This window comes from Tachypleus tridentatus, unplaced genomic scaffold (genome assembly GCF_004210375.1).
Source record: "Tachypleus tridentatus isolate NWPU-2018 unplaced genomic scaffold, ASM421037v1 Hic_cluster_2, whole genome shotgun sequence".
Lineage (NCBI taxonomy): Eukaryota > Metazoa > Arthropoda > Merostomata > Xiphosura > Limulidae > Tachypleus > Tachypleus tridentatus.
The window spans coordinates 48,459,964-48,484,451 of record NW_027467782.1 but is presented as its reverse complement, the minus strand read 5'-3'; the positions used below and the strand labels follow the sequence as shown (position 1 = coordinate 48,484,451).

The 24,488-nt window shown below is 33.0% G+C and overlaps 2 protein-coding genes across 2 annotated transcripts; both read right to left on the bottom strand.

Annotated features, from left to right (window-relative positions):
- LOC143242306 (uncharacterized) lies at positions 1-8,391 on the bottom strand (the record flags this gene model as incomplete). The annotated part of the gene is made up of 8 exons (XM_076485668.1): positions 1-75; positions 1,364-2,781; positions 4,798-4,808; positions 5,188-5,198; positions 6,082-6,191; positions 6,280-6,290; positions 6,826-6,836; positions 7,105-8,391. Coding segments are annotated over 8 exons (2,934 nt in total), but the record flags the coding sequence as incomplete, so codon positions are not given.
- A 146-nt stretch (positions 8,392-8,537) lies between these two features.
- Positions 8,538-24,473, bottom strand: LOC143242305 (uncharacterized). The gene is made up of 7 exons (XM_076485667.1): positions 20,540-24,473; positions 18,406-18,528; positions 11,664-11,911; positions 10,102-11,322; positions 9,346-9,546; positions 8,776-9,285; positions 8,538-8,552 (listed from the first exon to the last, which is right to left on the bottom strand). The coding sequence occupies exons 1-7, from the start codon at positions 20,628-20,630 to the stop codon at positions 8,538-8,540; spliced, it is 2,409 nt and encodes an 802-aa protein (XP_076341782.1). The 5' UTR covers positions 20,631-24,473.
- Between the last annotated feature and the right edge of the window lie 15 nt (positions 24,474-24,488).

The window sequence follows — 24,488 nt, the reverse complement described above, 5'->3', positions numbered from 1 at the left end:
TTAATAATTCTGAATTTTTTGTTGTTGATGAAACACTAGAAAACTCTGACGCTTCCTCATCTGGTGAAGATTGTTCTGGAGTTAATAGATTTAAACTGGCGTTTATTGTTGATACACTAGTACATTCAGAAGAATTCGTTACTTCGACAGATTTACTGAATTTAGACGACAATGGTTCTGAGCCTGATGTTATAGTGGAGAATTCTGTTGAAATTATTTCTTCATTGGATTCTGATGTTAATAATATAGGTTCCGTGTTTGCTGATGTTACTGTGGAAGTTTCTGTTGAAATTATTTCTTCATTGAATTCTGATGTTAATGATGTAGGTTCCGTGTTTGCTGATGTTACTGTGGAAGTTTCTGTTGAAATTATTTCTTTATTGGATTCTGATGTTAATGATGTAGGTTCGGTGTTTGCTGATGTTATAGTGGAGAATTCTGTTGAAATTATTTCTTCATTGGATTCTGATGTTAATGATGTAGGTTCCGTGTTTGTTGATGTTATAGTGGAGAATTCTGTTGAAATTATTTCTTCATTGCATTCTGATGTTAATGATGTAGGTTCCGTGTTTGCTGATGTTACAGTGGAGGATTCTGTTGAAATTATTTCTCCATTGGATTCTGATGTTAAAGATGTACGTTCCGTGTTTGTTGATGTTACTGTGGAAGTTTCTGTTGAAATTATTTCTTCATTGGATTCTGATCTTAATGATGTATGTTCCCTGTTTGCTGATGTTACTGTGAAAGTATCTGTTGAAATTATTCCTTCATTGGATTCTGATGTTAATGATGTAGGTTCCGTGTTTGTTGATGTTACTGTGGAAGTTTCTGTTGAAATTATTTTTTCATTGGATTCTGATTTTAATGATGTAGGTTCCGTGTTTGCTGATGTTACTGTGAAAGTTTCTGTTGAAATTATTTCTTCATTGGATTCTGATGTTAATGATGTAGGTTCCGTGTTTGCTGATGTTACTGTGAAAGTTTCTGTTGAAATTAATTCTTCAATGGATTCTGATATTAATGATGTAGGTTCCATGTTTGCTGATGTTACAGTGGAAGTTTCTGTTGAAATTATTTCTTCATTGGATTCTGATGTTAATGATGTAAGTTCCCTGTTTGCTGATGTTACAGTGGAAGTTTCTGTTGAAATTATTTCTTCATTGGATTCTGATGTTAATGATGTAGGTTCCGTGTTTGTTGATATTACTGCGGAGTTTTCTGTTGAAATTATTTCTTCATTGGATTCTGATGTTAATGATGTAGGTTCCGTGTTTGTTGATGTTACAGTGGATGATTCTGTTGAAATTATTTCTTCATTGGATTCTGATGTTAATGATGTAAGTTCCCTGTTTGCTGATGTTACAGTGGAAGTTTCTGTTGAAATTATTTCTTCATTGGATTCTGATGTTAATGATGTAGGTTCCGTGTTTGTTGATGTTACAGTGGATGATTCTGTTGAAATTAATTCTTCAATGGATTCTGATGTTAATGATGTAGGTTCCATGTTTGCTGATGTTACAGTGGAAGTTTCTGTTGAAATTATTTCTTCATTGGATTCTGATGTTAATGATGTAGGTTCCGTGTTTGCTGATGTTACTGTGGAAGTTTCTGTTGAAATTATTTCTTTATTGGATTCTGATGTTAATGATGTAGGTTCCGTGTTTGCTGATGTTATAGTGGAGAATTCTGTTGAAATTATTTCTTCATTCGATTCTGATGTTAATGATGTAGGTTCCGTGTTTGTTGATGTTATAGTGGAGAATTCTGTTGAAATTATTTCTTCATTGCATTCTGATGTTAATGATGTAGGTTCCGTGTTTGCTGATGTTACAGTGGAGGATTCTGTTGAAATTATTTCTTCATTGGATTCTGATGTTAATGATGTAGGTTCCGTGTTTGCTGATGTTATAGTGGAGGATTCTGATGAAATTATTTCTCCATTGGATTCTGATGTTAATGATGTAGGTTCCGTGTTTGCTGATGTTACTGTGGAAGATTCTGTTGAAATTATTTCTTTTTTCGATTCTGACGTTAATGATGTAAGATTTCTGTTTGCTGATGTTACAGTGGAAGTTTTTTCTGTTGAAATTGTTTCTTCATTGGATTCTGATGTTAATGATGTAAGATTTGTGTTTGCTGATGTTACTGTGGAATTTTCTGTTGAAATTATTTCTTCATTGGATTCTGATGTTAATGATGTAGGTTCCGTGTTTGTTGATGTTACAGTGGATGATTCTGTTGAAATTAATTCTTCAATGGATTCTGATGTTAATGATGTAGGTTCCATGTTTGCTGATGTTACAGTGGAAGTTTCTGTTGAAATTATTTCTTCATTGGATTCTGATGTTAATGATGTAAGTTCCCTGTTTGCTGATGTTACAGTGAAAGTTTCTGTTGAAATTATTTCTTCATTGGATTCTGATGTTAATGATGTAGGTTCCGTGTTTGCTGATGTTACTGCGGAATTTTCTGTTGAAATTAATTCTTCAATGGATTCTGATGTTAATGATGTAGGTTCCGTGTTTGTTGATGTTACTGTGGAAGTTTCTGTTGAAATTATTTCTTCATTGGATTCTGATCTTAATGATGTATGTTCCCTGTTTGCTGATGTTACTGTGAAAGTTTCTGTTGAAATTATTCCTTCATTGGATTCTGATGTTAATGATGTAGGTTCCGTGTTTGTTGATGTTACTGTGGAAGTTTCTGTTGAAATTATTTTTTCATTGGATTCTGATTTTAATGATGTAGGTTCCGTGTTTGCTGATGTTACTGTGAAAGTTTCTGTTGAAATTATTTCTTCATTGGATTCTGATGTTAATGATGTAGGTTCCGTGTTTGCTGATGTTACTGTGAAAGTTTCTGTTGAAATTAATTCTTCAATGGATTCTGATGTTAATGATGTAGGTTCCATGTTTGCTGATGTTACAGTGGAAGTTTCTGTTGAAATTATTTCTTCATTGGATTCTGATGTTAATGATGTAAGTTCCCTGTTTGCTGATGTTACAGTGGAAGTTTCTGTTGAAATTATTTCTTCATTGGATTCTGATGTTAATGATGTAGGTTCCGTGTTTGTTGATGTTACAGTGGATGATTCTGTTGAAATTATTTCCTCATTGGATTCTGATGTTAATGATGTAAGTTCCTGTTTGCTGATGTTACAGTGGAAGTTTCTGTTGAAATTATTTCTTCATTGGATTCTGATGTTAATGATGTAGGTTCCGTGTTTGTTGATGTTACAGTGGATGATTCTGTTGAAATTAATTCTTCAATGGATTCTGATGTTAATGATGTAGGTTCCATGTTTGCTGATGTTACAGTGGAAATTTCTGTTGAAATTATTTCTTCATTGGATTCTGATGTTAATGATGTAGGTTCCGTGTTTGCTGATGTTACTGCGGAATTTTCTGTTGAAATTATTTCTTCATTAGATTCTGGCGTTAATGATGTAGGCTTCGTGTTTGTTGATGTTACTGTGGAATATTCTGTTGAAATTATTTCTTCATTGGATTTTGATGTTAATGATGTAAGATTTGTGTTTGCTGATGTTACTGTGGAAGTTTCTGTTGAAATTATTTCTTCATTGGATTCTGATGTTAATGATGTAGATTCCGTGTTTGCTGATGTTACTGTGGAAGTTTCTGTTAAAATTATTTCTTCATTGGATTGTGATGTTAATGATGTAGGTTCCGTGTTTGTTGATGTTATTGTGGAAGTTTCTGTTGAAATTATTTCTTCATTGGATTCTGATGTTAATGATGTATGTTCCCTGTTTGCTGATGTTACTGTGAAAGTTTCTGTTGAAATTATTCCTTCCTTGGATTCTGATGTTAATGATGTAGGTTCCGTGTTTGCTAATGTTACAGTGAATGATTCTGTTGAAATTATTTCTTCATTGGATTCTGATGTTAATGATGTAGGTTCCGTGTTTGCTGATGTTACAGTGGAAGTTTTTGTTGAAATTATTTCTTCATTGGATTCTGATATTAATGATGTAAGATTTGTGTTTGTTGATGTTACAGTGGATGATTCTGTTGAAATAATTTCTTCATTGGATTCTGATGTTAATGATGTAGGTTCCGTGTTTGTTGATGTTACTGTGAAAGTTTCTGTTGAAATTATTTCTTCATTGGATTCTGATGTTAATGATGTAGGTTCCGTGTTTGCTGATGTTACTGTGGAAGATTCTGTTGAAATTATTTCTTTTTTGGATTCTGACGTTAATGATGTAAGATTTTTGTTTGCTGATGTTACAGTGGAAGTTTCTGTTGAAATTATTTCTTCATTGGATTCTGATGTTAATGATGTAGGTTCCGTGTTTGTTGATGTTACAGTGGATGATTCTGTTGAAATTAATTCTTCAATGGATTCTGATGTTAATGATGTAGGTTCCATGTTTGCTGATGTTACAGTGGAAGTTTCTGTTGAAATTATTTCTTCATTGGATTCTGATGTTAATGATGTAAGTTCCCTGTTTGCTGATGTTACAGTGAAAGTTTCTGTTGAAATTATTTCTTCATTGGATTCTGATGTTAATGATGTAGGTTCCGTGTTTGCTGATGTTACTGCGGAATTTTCTGTTGAAATTAATTCTTCAATGGATTCTGATGTTAATGATATAGGTTCCGTGTTTGTTGATGTTACTGTGGAAGTTTCTGTTGAAATTATTTCTTCATTGGATTCTGATCTTAATGATGTATGTTCCCTGTTTGCTGATGTTACTGTGAAAGTTTCTGTTGAAATTATTTCTTCATTGGATTCTGATGTTAATGATGTAGGTTCCGTGTTTGCTGATGTTACTGTGAAAGTTTCTGTTGAAATTAATTCTTCAATGGATTCTGATGTTAATGATGTAGGTTCCATGTTTGCTGATGTTACAGTGGAAGTTTCTGTTGAAATTATTTCTTCATTGGATTCTGATGTTAATGATGTAAGTTCCCTGTTTGCTGATGTTACAGTGGAAGTTTCTGTTGAAATTATTTCTTCATTGGATTCTGATGTTAATGATGTAGGTTCCGTGTTTGTTGATGTTACAGTGGATGATTCTGTTGAAATTATTTCCTCATTGGATTCTGATGTTAATGATGTAAGTTCCCTGTTTGCTGATGTTACAGTGGAAGTTTCTGTTGAAATTATTTCTTCATTGGATTCTGATGTTAATGATGTAGGTTCCGTGTTTGTTGATGTTACAGTGGATGATTCTGTTGAAATTAATTCTTCAATGGATTCTGATGTTAATGATGTAGGTTCCATGTTTGCTGATGTTACAGTGGAAATTTCTGTTGAAATTATTTCTTCATTGGATTCTGATGTTAATGATGTAGGTTCCGTGTTTGCTGATGTTACTGCGGAATTTTCTGTTGAAATTATTTCTTCATTAGATTCTGGCGTTAATGATGTAGGCTTCGTGTTTGTTGATGTTACTGTGGAATATTCTGTTGAAATTATTTCTTCATTGGATTTTGATGTTAATGATGTAAGATTTGTGTTTGCTGATGTTACTGTGGAAGTTTCTGTTGAAATTATTTCTTCATTGGATTCTGATGTTAATGATGTAGATTCCGTGTTTGCTGATGTTACTGTGGAAGTTTCTGTTAAAATTATTTCTTCATTGGATTGTGATGTTAATGATGTAGGTTCCGTGTTTGTTGATGTTATTGTGGAAGTTTCTGTTGAAATTATTTCTTCATTGGATTCTGATGTTAATGATGTATGTTCCCTGTTTGCTGATGTTACTGTGAAAGTTTCTGTTGAAATTATTCCTTCCTTGGATTCTGATGTTAATGATGTAGGTTCCGTGTTTGCTAATGTTACAGTGAATGATTCTGTTGAAATTATTTCTTCATTGGATTCTGATGTTAATGATGTAGGTTCCGTGTTTGCTGATGTTACAGTGAAAGTTTCTGTTGAAATTATTTCTTCATTGGATTCTGATATTAATGATGTAAGATTTGTGTTTGTTGATGTTACAGTGGATGATTCTGTTGAAATAATTTCTTCATTGGATTCTGATGTTAATGATGTAGGTTCCGTGTTTGTTGATGTTACTGTGAAAGTTTCTTTTGAAATTATTTCTTCATTGGATTCTGATGTTAATGATGTAGGTTCCGTGTTTGCTGATGTTACTGTGGAAGATTCTGTTGAAATTATTTCTTTTTTGGATTCTGACGTTAATGATGTAAGATTTTTGTTTGCTGATGTTACAGTGGAAGTTTCTGTTGAAATTATTTCTTCATTGGATTCTGATGTTAATGATGTAGGTTCCGTGTTTGTTGATGTTACAGTGGATGATTCTGTTGAAATTAATTCTTCAATGGATTCTGATGTTAATGATGTAGGTTCCATGTTTGCTGATGTTACAGTGGAAGTTTCTGTTGAAATTATTTCTTCATTGGATTCTGATGTTAATGATGTAAGTTCCCTGTTTGCTGATGTTACAGTGAAAGTTTCTGTTGAAATTATTTCTTCATTGGATTCTGATGTTAATGATGTAGGTTCCGTGTTTGCTGATGTTACTGCGGAATTTTCTGTTGAAATTATTTCTTCATTGGATTCTGATCTTAATGATGTATGTTCCCTGTTTGCTGATGTTACTGTGAAAGTTTCTGTTGAAATTATTCCTTCATTGGATTCTGATGTTAATGATGTAGGTTCCGTGTTTGTTGATGTTACTGTGGAAGTTTCTGTTGAAATTATTTCTTCATTGGATTCTGATTTTAATGATGTAGGTTCCGTGTTTGCTGATGTTACTGTGAAAGTTTCTGTTGAAATTATTTCTTCATTGGATTCTGATGTTAATGATGTAGGTTCCGTGTTTGCTGATGTTACTGTGAAAGTTTCTGTTGAAATTAATTCTTCAATGGATTCTGATGTTAATGATGTAGGTTCCATGTTTGCTGATGTTACAGTGGAAGTTTCTGTTGAAATTATTTCTTCATTGGATTCTGATGTTAATGATGTAAGTTCCCTGTTTGCTGATGTTACAGTGGAAGTTTCTGTTGAAATTATTTCTTCATTGGATTCTGATGTTAATGATGTAGGTTCCGTGTTTGTTGATGTTACAGTGGATGATTCTGTTGAAATTATTTCTTCATTGGATTCTGATGTTAATGATGTAAGTTCCCTGTTTGCTGATGTTACAGTGGAAGTTTCTGTTGAAATTATTTCTTCATTGGATTCTGATGTTAATGATGTAGGTTCCGTGTTTGTTGATGTTACAGTGGATGATTCTGTTGAAATTAATTCTTCAATGGATTCTGATGTTAATGATGTAGGTTCCATGTTTGCTGATGTTACAGTGGAAATTTCTGTTGAAATTATTTCTTCATTGGATTCTGATGTTAATGATGTAGGTTCCGTGTTTGCTGATGTTACTGCGGAATTTTCTGTTGAAATTATTTCTTCATTAGATTCTGGCGTTAATGATGTAGGCTTCGTGTTTGTTGATGTTACTGTGGAATATTCTGTTGAAATTATTTCTTCATTGGATTTTGATGTTAATGATGTAAGATTTGTGTTTGCTGATGTTACTGTGGAAGTTTCTGTTGAAATTATTTCTTCATTGGATTCTGATGTTAATGATGTAGATTCCGTGTTTGCTGATGTTACTGTGGAAGTTTCTGTTGAAATTATTTCTTCATTGGATTGTGATGTTAATGATGTAGGTTCCGTGTTTGTTGATGTTATTGTGGAAGTTTCTGTTGAAATTATTTCTTCATTGGATTCTGATGTTAATGATGTATGTTCCCTGTTTGCTGATGTTACTGTGAAAGTTTCTGTTGAAATTATTCCTTCTTTGGATTCTGATGTTAATGATGTAGGTTCCGTGTTTGCTAATGTTACAGTGAATGATTGTGTTGAAATTATTTCTTCATTGGATTCTGATGTTAATGATGTAGGTTCCGTGTTTGCTGATGTTACAGTGGAAGTTTCTGTTGAAATTATTTCTTCATTGGATTCTGATATTAATGATGTAAGATTTGTGTTTGTTGATGTTACAGTGGATGATTCTGTTGAAATAATTTCTTCATTGGATTCTGATGTTAATGATGTAGGTTCCGTGTTTGTTGATGTTACTGTGAAAGTTTCTGTTGAAATTATTTCTTCATTGGATTCTGATGTTAATGATGTAGGTTCCGTGTTTGCTGATGTTACTGTGAAAGATTCTGTTGAAATTATTTCTTTTTTGGATTCTGACGTTAATGATGTAAGATTTTTGTTTGCTGATGTTACAGTGGAAGTTTCTGTTGAAATTGTTTCTTCATTGGATTCTGATGTTAATGATGTAAGATTTGTGTTTGCTGATGTTACTGTGGAAGTTTCTGTTGAAATTGTTTCTTCATTTGATTCTGATGTTAATGATGTAAGATTTGTGTTTGCTGATGTTGCTGTGGAAGTTTCTGTTGAAATTGTTTCTTCATTGGATTCTGATGTTAATGATGTAAGATTTGTGTTTGCTGATGTTACAGTGGAAGTTTCTGTAGAAATTGTTTCTTCATTGGATTTTGATGTTAATGATGTAAGATTTGTGTTTGCTGATGTCACTGTGGAAGTTTCTGTTGAAATTATTTCTTCATTGGATTCTGATGTTAATGATGTAGATTCCGTGTTTGCTGATGTTACTGTGGAAGTTTCTGTTGAAATTATTTCTTCATTGAATTGTGATGTTAATGATGTAGGTTCTGTGTTTGTTGATGTTACTGTGGAAGTTTCTGTTGAAATTATTTCTTCATGGGATTCTGATGTTAATGATGTATGTTCCCTGTTTGCTGATGTTACTGTGAAAGTTTCTGTTGAAATTATTCCTTCATTGGATTCTGATGTTAATGATGTAGGTTCCGTGTTTGCTAATGTTACAGTGAATGATTCTGTTGAAATTATTTCTTCATTGGATTCTGATGTTAATGATGTAGGTTCCGTGTTTGCTGATGTTACAGTGGAAGTTTCTGTTGAAATTATTTCTTCATTGGATTCTGATATTAATGATGTAAGATTTGTGTTTGTTGATGTTACAGTGGATGATTCTGTTGAAATTATTTCTTCATTGGATTCTGATGTTAATGATGTAGGTTCCGTGTTTGTTGATGTTACTGTGAAAGTTTCTGTTGAAATTATTTCTTCATTGGATCCTGATGTTAATGATGTAGGTTCCGTGTTTGCTGATGTTACTGTGGAAGATTCTGTTGAAATTATTTCTTTTTTGGATTCTGACGTTAATGATGTAAGATTTCTGTTTGCTGATGTTACAGTGGAAGTTTCTGTTGAAATTGTTTCTTCATTGGATTCTGATGTTAATGATGTAAGATTTGTGTTTGCTGATGTTACTGTGGAAGTTTCTGTTGAAATTGTTTCTTCATTGGATTCTGATGTTAATGATGTAAGATTTGTGTTTGCTGATGTTACAGTGGAAGTTTCTGTTGAAATTGTTTCTTCATTGGATTTTGATGTTAATGATGTAAGATTTGTGTTTGCTGATGTTACTGTGGAAGTTTCTGTTGAAATTATTTCTTCATTGGATTCTGATGTTAATGATGTAGATTCTGTGTTTGCTGATGTTACTGTGGAAGTTTCTGTTGAAATTATTTCTTCATTGAATTGTGATGTTAATGATGTAGGTTCCGTGTTTGTTGATGTTACTGTGGAAGTTTCTGTTGAAATTATTTCTTCATGGGATTCTGATGTTAATGATGTATGTTCCCTGTTTGCTGATGTTACTGTGAAAGTTTCTGTTGAAATTATTCCTTCATTGGATTCTGATGTTAATGATGTAGGTTCCGTGTTTGCTGATGTTACAGTGGAAGTTTCTGTTGATATTAATTCTTCAATGGATTCTGATGTTAATGATGTAGGTTCCGTGTTTGTTGATGTTACAGTGGATGATTCTGTTGAAATTATTTCTTCATTGGATTCTGATGTTAATGATGTAGGTTCCGTGGTTGCTAATGTTACAGTGAATGATTCTGTTGAAATTATTTCTTCATTGGATTCTGATGTTAATGATGTAGGTTCCGTGTTTGCTGATGTTACAGTGGAAGTTTCTGTTGAAATTATTTCTTGATTGGATTCCGATATTAATGATGTAAGATTTGTGTTTGTTGATGTTACAGTGTATGATTCTGTTGAAATTATTTCTTCATTGGATTCTGATGTTAATGATGTAGGTTCCGTGTTTGTTGATGTTACTGTGAAAGTTTCTGTTGAAATTATTTCTTCATTGGATCCTGATGTTAATGATGTAGGTTCCGTGTTTGCTGATGTTACTGTGGAAGATTCTGTTGAAATTATTTCTTTTTTGGATTCTGACGTTAATGATGTAAGATTTCTGTTTGCTGATGTTACAGTGGAAGTTTCTGTTGAAATTGTTTCTTCATTGGATTCTGATGTTAATGATGTAAGATTTGTGTTTGCTGATGTTACAGTGGAAGTTTCTGTTGAAATTGTTTCTTCATTGGATTCTGATGTTAATGATGTAAGATTTGTGTTTGCTGATGTTGTTGTGGAAGATTCTGTTGAATTTGTGTTTTCCTTTGATTCATTGAATCCTGACGTATCTGATGTAAAATTTGTGTTTGTTGGTGTTACAGTGGACAATTCTGTTGGATATGTTTCTTTGTTTGTTATAAAGAATTTTTGGGTAAATAACTCCGAATTACTCTTTGTGGAAGTTAGAAAGAAATATTCTGTAGGTACTGTTCTTTTATGATGCACAGTTTGTTGTAGCGTTGATATTTCACTACCTGTGTTTGCTGAAGATATGATGGAGGAATCTGTGAGATTCATTCCTTTATCGACTTTTGTGTATTTTTCTGTTAAGTATTTTGAAACCGTCTTAGTAGACGTGGGAGAATCTCTTGTAACTATTTCTTTTTCGAAGTTTGTAGATTTAGGCGTTACAAGACGTGAAACTATGTTAGTAGACATGGAAGACCTAGATGCATCTACTTCTGTCTCGGGTTTTGTTGAATGTATCTTTGTTGACGTCGCAGTAGGAGATTTAGTTGAAATGGTTACTTTATCGAAATTTGAAGATCCCGTGTTTCCTGGTTGTGTATTTCTGGAAGATTCTGACGAAACCTTTTCTTCCTGGTGTTTTGTGTACTTCGTCAATTCTAATTCAGACTTTACACTGATATGTGTTATGATGGTAGATCCTGTTGATATTGGATTTTCTTCTGGCTTTGTTATCCTTGTTGCATCCGTCGTAAATTCAGATGATATAGAACTTGTCTGTGGCATTTCCGTGGATGTTTGAGGAAGGAGCTTTATATAGGCAATCGCAAATGAAATATTTTGATCTTGTGGGATTTTGAGAAGTCTTACATTGATCTAAAGAAAAATATAATGACATCTTGTAAGCACGTTTTTATCCTCCATTAAAACAAATCTTCTTAAACTTCAGTGAGTTGATTACAAAGTGACAAAGCAACAACAATAACTATGTCTTAATATTAAATACCTTTAAGGAATTACATGTTAATAGTTTTCCTGTCCGTATATGAAAGCTAGAATTGATAAAAGTTAACAGTTATGAGAATTATAGAATATTAACTGTAATTAATAAATTCTTTGGATATAAGACCTTTACTACTGGTGGTCCTTTGTTTTTTACAGTAAGAGAATTAACACTATATCACTTTATTTGGATGAAACTGCAAAAGTAAACAAACCCTGAATTCTTCACTCTTCCTGATATTTTCCAATGATATTTGAAATGTTTTCCACCTGTTGTTAACAGCTTCATGGAAAATCTCTGGTAGAATCTTTTTAGTTTGCAAGTCAACGCTGAAAGTGAGTCCCTCTGTTAACCAGAGTAACATTTCTAATGTTTTAATTTCCGAGTCCATTGTAACATAATCGCTGGAGAGGATGGCTTGATCATTAGTGCCTCCTAGAAAAGTCACCGCGTAGGAATCTCCTGTCGAAACAGACCAAAGTGTGGATTTACAACTGTGGGAAGCAGAAACATATCTTATACATTGACACAAGTCATTTCAGAGAGTGTTATTTATATATTCGTATTTTGAACTTTCCAATTAAATTTCAATATACACTTGCGTAAAGACAGGAACAAGTTTTAGTTCAGTGAAATTTTAACTTTATACAAAATAACATTAACATTTTGGTATTTTAAAGCGAAACACGTTGTTTACTTGTTTGAAGTTAAGCACAGGGCTACAAAATGGACTTTCTACCAACCAAAAGTACAAAAACTTTGTTTCCAGGTTTGTAAGTCTGTAGACATACTTCTGTATCACTGAAAGAGTCAGATGGAACTGATTTTATTAGAGTGACAGGAAGGGTCCGTAGAATAACAAGATAATCAACAAGACATTTTTTCACAGTAATTATAAATCATTTTATTCTAACTCGTAAGCATTCTTTTTAAGCACAAAAACAGTGAATGTTTTATTTTAGCACAAACGATGATTGCCTTATATAGCTTAAATCTATAGAATTGTACCTTCTCATAGCGAATAGCTTTACCCACGTGACTGGTCGTTATTATTTGAAAGCAAAGCAGGTTTAGCTTTGAGATATCAGCCTACCATTAGAGAAAACCACTTTCGTACACAAGGTAGAAGTATTTCTCTCATGAGCAGACCAGGAATGTTATCTTAGGGGAGTTACACAGATCTATAAGTAGCTAGATTATTGAACATTGCACATACGCCCGGAAAACGAACAAAGTTTGAAAAATTCTGCATTAAAATAAGAAAGTATAAAATGCCATATTGGTGTCCTCGAACATTGGAGTTATTCTAAAGTCCAAAAAACCAGCATAAAAGTTAGCACACCAGCAAAAAAGTCTGACAATCCTTTGGAAAATAGCTACATCAGGGTTAAATTGTCGAGAGAAAGTCTTTCTTCACAAAGCATTCTGTGAAAAAATGTTCTCAAGAAGACACATACGTGTTATTTTATTATAGTTTTTGAGCAACGATATTTACTGACGGTTTTCTTCTCTTCAAGATGAACTAAAACACGAAATTAAAATGAGATGTTGGTCAATATCAAAGCCACTTCTTTTGCAGGTTGGGAGAATCATTATTACTCCTTGTTACTAACCACAGAAGTCCGCAGACATGCTGCCGTGCTACTAGGGAAGTGATGGCAAACCTATGCCACGCAAAAAAAATTATGCTGACAAGCGACATACAATGTCACCTCCAGTTGATTCTTTAAACCTTAAAGGTAACCCATAATATATATACATATATATATAAATAAAATAATTGTCATTAGCTACGCGGTGCAACAGTGAATGATTTTTCCAGTCCGGAAGAATGTGAGAAACGTTCATAGAAATTGTCTCAAACGCAAAATTGGACTCCAGTTTGCTATTGCGAGAAATTTCATGTGACATTGGATGGTCACAGTTTTGAATTCCTCGCAGACCCAGTGTGCACATAAGTATTTGAGCAAAACGTAGAAAAATCAATACTATTGGTACTAGCAAATCGACTGTGTTTATATGTTTGTTACTATACTATTGGTATCAGTTGGATCTTTTTATATGTTTGTTACAATACTATTGGTACTAGCTTCGCTGTGTTTATATGTTTGTTACAATCGTGACTATTGGTACTAACACTCGCTGTGTGTATATGTTTGTTACAATACTATTGGTACTTTGCTTCTTACAATTTTTTATGTTTGTTCCCCAAACTCAAAAGACCCTTGAAAGAAATAAGTTTGTTACGATTCCCGAGATTATGGCAAATGCGACGAAGTGCTTATACATTTGTTACTATACGTACCAGGACTGTTTCAACAAGTGTTTATATGTTTGTTACTGTACTATTGGGGAGGAGAGTACTGTGAATATGTCCCAGACCTGTAACTTCTAAATAAAGTACATTTTGTTTATGACGTTTGTTACTATATTTTTGGTACAGCCCTCGTATGCCACGCAAAATATTTTGCTGACACGCGACATACAGTGTCACCTCTTGATGTCCTTATACCTTAACGTTAACCCATAATATTGGTATATAAATAAATGTGTTTATATGTTTGTTACCAAATGCAACAGTGAATGATTTTTCCAGTTCGGAAGCAGTGAGTTACGTTTATAGAAAATGTCTCACGCACACTTGGCTGTTTTTATTTGTTTGTTACGATAATATTGGTATTAGATGACACGTGTTTATATTTTGTTACATACTCATTGGTACATAAGTATTTGTGTTTATATGTTTGTTACAATACTTTTGGTACTAGCTTCGCTGTGTTTATATGTTTGTTACAATACTATTGGTACTAGCTTCGCTGTGTTTATATGTTTGTTACAATACTATTGGTACTAGCTTCGCTGTGTTTATATGTTTGTTACTATACTATTGGTACTAGCTTCGCTGTGTTTATATGTTTGTTACTATACTATTGGTACTAGCTTCGCTGTGTTTATATGTTTGTTACTATACTATTGGTACTAGCTTCGCTGTGTTTATATGTTTGTTACTATACTATTGGTACTAGCTTCGCTGTGTTTACATTTTGTTACTATACTATTGGTACTAGCTTCGCTGTGTTATATGTTTGTTACTATACTATTGGTATTAGCTTCGCTGTGTTTATATGTTTGTTACTATACTATTGGTACTAGCTTCGCTGTGTTTATATGTTTGTTACTATACTATTGGTACTAGCTTCGCTGTGTTTATATGTTTGTTACTATACTATTGGTACTAGCTTCGCTGTGTTTATATGTTTGTTACTATACTATTGGTACTAGCTTCGCTGTGTTTATATGTCTGTTACTATACTATTGGTACTAGCTTCGCTGTGTTTATATGTCTGTTACTATACTATTGGTACTAGCTTCGCTGTGTTTATATGTCTGTTACTATACTATTGGTACTAGCTTCGCTGTGTTTATATGTCTGTTACTAGTTGTCAGTAGTTTTAAATCCAGGAAATGTCTATGTTCTGTCAGTAGTTTTAAATCCAGGAAATGTCTATGTTATGTCAGTAATTTTAAATCCAGGAAATGTCTATGTTCTGTCAATAGTTTTAAAGGCAGGAAATGTCTATGTTCTGTCAGTAGTTTTAAAGCCAGGAAATGTCTAATTTTTGTCAGTAGTTTTAAAGCCAGGAAATGTATACGTTCTGTCAGTAGTTTCAAAGCCAGGAAATGTCTACGTTCTGTCAGTAGTTTTAAAGCCAGGAAATGTCTAATTTCTGTCAGTAGTTTTAAAGCCAGGAAATGTCTAATTTCTGTCAGTAGTTTTAAAGCCAGGAAATGTCTTTAAATGTCTTCGCTGTGTTTATATGTTTGTTACTATACTATTGGTACTAGCTTCGCTGTGTTTATATGTTTGTGAGTTAATATTGAATATTTAGTGATAATAACGGTAAATATGCATTTCTTCTTTCGCAGTAAATATATGAATTATATTGTTAAAACTATATTTTTTGGTGTGGCATGCGTATATTTTGGATCAGTTAGTTAATTATAAATATATTTTTTATCAATTACATAACTTTTCACCAGCTGTTATGTTACACTAAGTTAAATTATCGTATTTAAGTTAATTGGCGAAATATTTTTTTAATTTATTTACCCTTTTCAGCTTGTCAGAATGTCAACTTAACCACCAAAGAAACAAAAATGTTCAAATGGAAGGAACAGCGACAGAGATTTTCAAGAATCGTGAACTGAAATATTTGTGATGATCAGAGAGGTTGATAAAGTAAATCTTATGTAACAGTGATGTGCAGGACTTCCTCTGTAGAGTAACATTGATAAAGTAAATCTAATGTAACAGTGATGTGCAGGACTTCCTCTGTAAAGTAACATTGATAAAGTAAATCTTATGTAACAGTGATGTGCAGGACTTCCTCTGTAAAGTAACATTGATAAAGTAAATCTTATGTAACAGTGATGTGCAGGACTTCCTCTGTAAAGTAACATTGATAAAGTAAATCTTATGTAACAGTGATGTGCAGGACTTCCTCTGTAAAGTAACATTGATAAAGTAAATCTTATGTAACAGTGATGTGCAGGACTTCCTCTGTAGAGTAACATTGATAAAGTAAATCTTATGTAACAGTGATGTGCAGGACTTCCTCTGTAAAGTAACATTATGAAACTGTTCATGAGCGGATTTGTAGTTATAGAAACTGTAACCATGGTAGTTATAGAAACTGTAACCATGGTAGTTATAGAAACTGCAACCATGGTAGTTATAGAAACTGTAACCACGGTAGTTATAGAAACTGTAACCACGGTAGTTATAGAAACTGTAACCATGGTAGTTATAGAAACTGTAACCACGGTAGTTATAGAAACTGTAACCAAGGTAGTTATAGAAACTGTAACCAAGGTAGTTATAGAAACTGTAACCACGGTAGTTATATAAAATGTAACCAAGGTAGTTATAGAAACTGTAACCATGGTAGTTATATAAAATGTAACCAAGGTAGTTATAGAAACTGTAACCACGGTAGTTATATAAAATGTAACCATGGTAGTTATAGAAACTGTAACCATGGTAGTTATAGAAACTGTAACCATGGTAGTTATAGAAACTGTAACCATGGTAGTTATAGAAAATGTAACCAATTTAGTTATAGAAACTGTAACCATGGTAGTTATAGAAACTGTAACCAAGGTAGTTATAGAAACTGTAACCATGGTAGTTATAGAAACTGTAACCAAGGTAGTTATAGAAACTGCAACCATGGTAGTTATATAAAATGTAACCAAGGTAGTTATAGAAACTGTAACCATGGTAGTTATAGAAACTGCAACCATGGTAGTTATAGAAACTGCAACCATGGTAGTTATAGAAACTGTAACCACGGTAGTTATAGAAACTGTAACCATGGTAATTCTATTACTGCGCATGCTTTGAAAAAAAAAAAAAAGACAATTTGAAAATCTACTAAGATAGTGGCGAAATCGATGAACACGGGACGTACTTATGTTCGTTATCTAAGTAGATGTTCTGTCCTTAACGATTTGTTGAATGTTTGGATGAAATTCGTCTGTTTTTGACAAATGATAAACTTTCTTGTCAAGAATTATTTGATGTTGTGTGAATGTGTAAACTGGTGTGTTTACAGATTTCTCCTCACATTTAAATGACTTGAACACCAAATTCCGGGGTTCTGGCAAAACACTTGATGTTACGTTTGATAACAAAAGTTTTCGAAATCAGACTAAAAAAGGTTAAACGTGATTTTTAACACTTTTAAATATTTATCAAATCTAAAACACACATGATACATGTCTTGAAACTCGTGAGAAAATATACATTCGGAGCGAACACAATTTTCAACCATCATTAATTCAACGTTTCACAATTTTCTTTAAGATTTAGTAAGATCAAGTTATTTGATCTTATAAAATTCATAGAGTATACAGACAGTGTAACGTTAGACAAACTGAATTTGATAATGTTACGGTAAACTGACTTTGATAATTTTGAGATGCAACTGATTGATTTACAAATCAGTTCAATTTGGAGACAGAAACTTGTCGACTTAAGAGCTGAACTAGAAAATATCGAAATAGATCGATTAGTGACTGGAATAATACAGATAATGAGGCTCTGAAACTCTGATTCTATTCCTGAAACTTCTGAGTCTCTGAAAAATGTCAGTATTAACAGTATTTTCATCAACATATTTATATGAGTCGTTATTTTCAGTGATGAACCTTGTAAAGTGTAATTATAGGAACAGACATGATGATGAAACTAGTGCTACATGTATAGCTCTCAAACAACCAAACACAAGCCTGATATAAATATCTGTCATCGTTGGTGCACCAGCTAAAGTCTCACTTAGAATAAAATACGTTTATTTTACTGTCATTGTTTTTTAATTTTTTATGTTACATAATATGAACTAAAACTTACAATTTCACAAAATGATTTCTGTTAATAGTACAACAATGGATAAACGTAAATAAGCGAGAGACGTAAAAAATTCTGTTAGTATTGTTACTAATTAATTAATTTTACTGTAGTTATTAATAACATGAAACTCCTAAAGCTTTTTTATTTAAAATAATTCATAATAATAATAAATTATAATCTGCTGCTAAAAATTACCATTGGCACGCGACAGAATTTTTCAGAAGATTATCCCTAATTTGGGCACACACACTCAAAACGGTTCGCTATTTCTGTACTACAAGTTCATGTAAACATGCCATTTGCAATGTCGATAATATAGCAAGTCTTATATCAAAAGCTACAGATTTCTCGTAAACAGATGAATACTTTACTCAGAGATTATGATTTATTTAAATTCTGATTTTCGACACTTCAAGGTCTAAATTATCATAAAGTAAACTATTAATTTTTTTTTATTCTAACATAGTGCTGTTAGGTGGCTTCTTCATGCCGATGCACAACTGTTACGTCACTTTTGAATGAAATACTTAGTATTCGTAGTTACCGTTAGGGGTGGACACATCCGTAATTTTGTTAACTTCCAGCCTCTTCCATTGACCATGTCGTATTTTCCAACTGCACATATCCTGAGAGAAATCACACTCTAAACTTTGTAGGCCAGCGCCCTCTGAAATATGTTGGATATAAATACAGTACTCGTTGATTAAAAGTCTCTACTTGCTCGAATATCTTAAATTTACAAAATGATAATGTTTTGTTTTTTGAATTTCGCGCAAAGCTACTCTGCGCTAGCAGTGCAAGACTAGAGGAAAGGCAGCTAGTCATTACCACCCACCGCCAACTCTCGGGACACTCTTTTACCAACGAATAGTGGGGTTGACCGTCACATTATAACGCCCCACGAATGAAAGGGCAAGCATGTTTGGTGCGACAGGGATTCGGGACCATCGGATTACGAACCTTAAACCACCTGCGACCATCGGATTACAGCTAGTCATTACCACCCACCGTCGAACACCTTAACCCACCTAGATTACCATGCCGGGCCTACAAAATAATAAATAAATAAAACATTATTTCAGTTAACTGCATACAATATTCTAAATATAAGCAAATATTTTTTTTGCAATAGTTTATCATATTTTTTCTTTAGAAAAATGTTTCAAATAGACATATTAATTTGTTTAAGGTAAAATGGAGCTGCTCACTGAATTGGAAAAGTATAAACTAGCCTGACAGATTGCAATCCCCATCACACCAAACATGTTCGCCCTTTCAGCTATGGGGACGTTATAATGTGACAGTCAATCGCACTATTTGTTGGTAAAAGAGTAGCTCAAGAGTTGACGGCGGTTGTTCATGACTAGCTGCCTTCCCTCAAATGTTTCACTGCTAAATCACGGAAGGCTAGCGCAGGTAGCTTTCGCATGTGTAGTTTTGCGCGAAATTCAAACCAAACTTAAGTATAATCTACGCAAATTGTTAGAAGGTTTAAGGTCAGAATAACCAACCACAACCTTTAGAGACGAAGCCAGGGTAAGAGTGTCGAATGACCACCCTAATACACTAAAACGTTTACGAGATCCATTATTTTATTAAAAACAAAACTTTATGTCCTTACTAGGCCAACAAGGAATGGCATTATTTATATGCAAAACGGCTCGTTTGGGTTGAGAAAATATTTTACATAGAAGAGCGAACAACGTTTCGACCTTCTTCGGTCATCGTCAGGTTCATTAATAAAGCAGTTATTGATTTTAATTCAGTGTTGGATAACCCTACCGGGCAAGTACAAAATAATATTATTAAAGTTATTATCAGGTTTAATGCAAAACGGTAAAATTGGTATCAGCTGGTCAAGTCCTTTTCTTACTGGTCCAGTAGAGGTACACAAGTTGGAAAATAGAATACAGATTCACAGAACATAAAATGTCACCACACGTTTTCGAACTCTGGAAATCCTAATCACAACCATTGAAAACACCCAGACACTAAATAAAGAAACAAACGCAAAATTAAAGAAGCCTTACTTATACAACTCAAGCCCAAAATAAACCAACACAAAGAAACACCTTTATACCTAAACTAACAAATATAATCAAACATCTAAGCCCGCCCTCTACATTCCTACACTCAATTACACAACCGCCTTCAAACATGTGGTCAGCTATCAGCCAGTTACCTCTTTCTTTCTTTGTGAACCCGACGATGACCGAAGGTCGAAACGTTGTTCGCACCTCTACATAGAATCTTGTCTAACCATACCAGCCGTTTTTACATATATATTTAACTAGCAATACATTTATGACAATTTATTACAGAAAAAGAGAACCTTGAATGTGTTGTGTAAAAGATGAAGAAAGTTTACTTTATAGTTAAATTTTAATATAGAACGATTCCAGAATCAATGGTAACATCCACATTTCAAACTTAGCACCTTACATAGAATGAACGTAATGCACGAAACTCCGTTACGCGAATTTTTAAGTCGTAATTATAAAAAAAAAGTTTTGAAAATGATTTCTTACCAGTGATAAACAACATTTAAATTCAACATTCACAGAAAAGTAAACCCAAAATTACTGGTAATCCTACAATGAGATTGTATTATTATTATTTTTTACAGTAATGTTGTTACGTTCATTCTACATTACTTAACTCAAAGTTAAACATCTTACCAATAGCCGGCGCTACCATCGTAGAAAATATTGTGGCAATTCTGACCAAAACAGAAAATATCTGAGCGTTCTTCATTGGAAAATTCCTCATTTCAAACCGTGCAAGTACAAAAAACGCGTAAAGAAAAAATGAACTTTCAATAATGGGGCCTGGATACACTCTAAACAATATATATGTTAAAAAACAACAACAAATAACGACATAATCAAACTATCATAAATTTTGTTTTCATGACAAGTTTGATAAATAGATATCTTGGTTAAATAACAGAGAAACATCTGCGTTGATTAAATTCTTGGCACCTTTTGTTAACACGGTACATGATGGCTTCACTACCGTTAAAAATGTTTTTTTTTTTTTGTAATATTATTGGTATTTCAGATTACGAGACTTTGCGTGAACTCGCAGAGGAGAAGGTAAATTCATTATTTTATAACATTTAGCGTTAAACTGTAACACTGGGGTTACAACGTCAGTTGATGGTAAGTTTTGTAAACTTATCTCGTTATTAGTGTTAATAGGGTCTTTGGAACTGGTTACTACCTCAGTCGATGGCAAGTTTTGTAAACCTGTCTAGTTGCTGGTGTTAGTAGTGTCTTTAGAACTGGTTAATAACATTTAATGTGTGATCAAAAATTCCTAGCAGAAATGGTTCTCAAATGGGATTTTGAGACTATTACAAAATCTTGGATATCTCTGAAATTCTGCAGTTAATCTGGCTTCCTACCCTCAAAGCTTAGTAAACTAATAATGACAAAACGATAAAACTTATAGTTGTATGTGTACCAATAATGTAATCTTCACCATTCTTGGAATTCATAATCAATATGATTTATCTTGCAATATAAAGTAAATAATTCTGATAGGTAAACCTATAATTCATAATCAATATGATTTATCTTGCAATATAAAGTCAACAATTCTGATAGGTACACATACTTTAAACATATCTATTGCATAATTTCTAACATTATTGTTTACACAATTGATTTCTTATCCACAACTTAGTTGTTGATTTGTCAACACAAATTATTCAAAATTCATTTACGTACGCAAGTCTTACGTAAGATGTTTTGCTAGACATAACTACAAAAAAACAACACATAATACTGTTGACATGTTAAGCACCAAATATGTTACTTTATATTATCGGTAAATTTATTCGAGGACAATTAATTACAAACTACTTACCCTGAAGAATAATCAACTTGTCAAAGTTTATTTTGCTCTACATATAACCTAGCATCGATTATGTCACGTAATTTCAACAGACGTACATAGCCCATTAAATAAACTTGACAGTTATAAACAAGTTATTATTACTTCAAAATGATTTTGTTAAGTTATACTTGTCTGCACAAATACTCTGATTTACTAGCATAATGAAAGCCTCAGATGGAAAGAAGTTATTGGTTAGTGTCGTGTAGAAACAACTAATCTGATGTTTATATTCAACCAGATTTTATTATTTCAAACGGAAAGACAGAAATATTATTAAATAAATGATGTACAATACACTAGTTCAGTTGAAAACATAAAATATTCATTTGATTACATAAACCTTTATTAAAATATTGTGAAAGACAACCAGACCAAACACAGAATTCACCAAATCATGCAAATGTAAAGTTTGATTTGGGATGTTCCAATGAGATAACGTATCCTAATCCTCACAGCATTAAATTACCAATACTTGTTATTAATATGAATTGTACTTATTTCATGTTAATACAATTCTGTTCAGAAAAGTAAAATAATTTAAGAACAAACCCTCAAAAAGAAAACAATTATTTAATTAATGTATCAGTCTTCTTTCCCAGTGTAACAATATTCTAATTGTCCACTCAACATTGAAACTTTAATAAAAGGAAGTACAATCATTTTATTTTCAAAGTGTTTATGACCCACAAAGCATTTTAAAATTTCAATTGGATTGATAATTATGTGAAATTTTGAAAACAAATGCTATTTTCACTGATTATATGAAAACTACAGAAATCCCTTCTTTCATCAAATCCACATGAAGTATTCTCATGGTAATAAAGAAGAATATTTATCAAACTTCAAGCTCTAAAGATTTGATACAAATTTCACTGTCGACCATATCTAGAAGAATCGTCTCTGTCACTTTGCTGAAGTGTGATATACATTTTAACCAAACGTTTTGTTTTCTTTCTAAACATTAAACATTCATTTTACAACTGGGAGGTAATACAATATGCACAACCACTCGCATACAAAACCCAAATACATTAGCATGTATTAAGTTTTAGAAGTAGCTTTTCAAAGCCCGAATTTCTTAACTTGTATTAACTTTCTCAGAGGAAGCACTGCCACACTAGAAAATGATCCCTTCCATACGCACCCACACGTATATATATGGACACCACTTCTATGTGTATCTGTAGACTTAGGTTTAAATTTACTTGTCTTAGTTTTACAATCACCTTAATCTGAAATAAGTCTTTCCCCACTAGTTTTATAGCAACAAAATGGGTTCACGTAACAGAACAACAAGACTCCAAGATGAATCAGGAACTTGACATTAACTCTTTAAACCCAAGTGGATGCTATCAGCATCTGGCCGAAAATCCCAGTTCACTCATCAGATGACAAAAACATTCGATAACACATAAATCTCTTTGGCTGCAAACTAATCCAAACTACATTATTATCTACCTTTTATGAGCAGACTGGAAATCTTATAAGGTATGTTTAATGGTTAATAAGACCTCATGAAAATAATTCTGGCAAAATGTGCAAAAAACTGTGGATTTAAAGATTTAATACAATCTGTGGCTTGTTTTAAATTCTTCCAAACAGAATATTCTGGAGAAATATGTCTGAATGATATTTTGTAAGAGACTAAGGTTCAGTCATCTCTTTGAAGCAACTTTAAGAAACAAGCTCTGATAAGACAGACTGCTCCTGCTAATGGTAAGATATGACTGATTCAGAAACATCTTGTATGCAGTTTTAGGCAACTATCTAAGCATTTAGTAACTGAACAATGCTGGAATGTATCCAAATAGCTTAAAACGAAATATTTAATGAAACAAACACAACTTTAAATACATCCAAAGTTTGTTTAAACATCATTAAAATGAGTATCAATTGTTCTAGATTAATAATTCTTGCTGAATACACCAGTTAGGCCTTGAAGCACAAACATGTGGTCACCAAAAGAGGTTTTATCTCTTCAATATGGTCTCTTCATCTTATATTAATAATTCTTGGTGAATACACCAGTTAGGCCTTGAAGCACAAACATGTGGTCACCAAAAGAGGTTTTATCTCTTCAATATGGTCTCTTCATCTTATATTAATAATTCTTGGTGAATACACCAGTTAGGCCTTGAAGCACAAACATGTGGTCACCAAAAGAGGTTTTATCTCTTCAATATGGTCTCTTCATCTTATATTAATAATTCTTGGTGAATACACCAGTTAGGCCTTGAAGCACAAACATGTGGTCACCAATGGGAGCTTTATCTCCTTACATGGTCCCAAGGTGTGTCCAAGATGTCCCGAGTCATTTGGATGACATGGCTGTGAGAATGTTCAGTTGGTTTTAGACCATGATTTGATTATATTTCAAGGAACACCCACTACACTGACAGATATTATGCATGCTACTGTGGACACAAATGGTGGCCAGGCCAAACAGGTGTATCACCCTTTCTTAACTACGTCCAGCGACTACAAACGTACGTTTCCCATCATCTAACTGGTACATTCACTGGGATTACTACATCAGGGCAAACATTACTTGTGTTGAAACACTACAATAATCACAGGCAGCTGCACACAATGAAATTAATTATATCAAACCTTATACAGTCATTCTGTAACTAAACCTGACTAGCTCTATACACAAACTTGTTATGCATGTCCTGTCTTCTGGAAACACAAACTTGTTATGCATGTCCTGTCTTCTGGCATGTCCTG

What these genes read in the sequence shown, in the direction of transcription:
- LOC143242305 (XM_076485667.1), bottom strand. Translation starts at nt 20,630, where the DNA reads ATGAGGAATTTTCCAATGAAGAACGCTCAGATATTTTCTGTTTTGGTC. An exon ending in GGAAGAGTGAAGAATTCAGG is followed by an intron (nt 11,323 to 11,663) that starts GTTTGTTTACTT and finishes ATTTTTCTTTAG; the next exon opens with ATCAATGTAAGACTTCTCAA. An exon ending in TTTCAACAGAATCATACACT is followed by an intron (nt 9,547 to 10,101) that starts GTAACATCAACA and finishes ACAGTAACATCA; the next exon opens with GCAAACACAGAATCTACATC.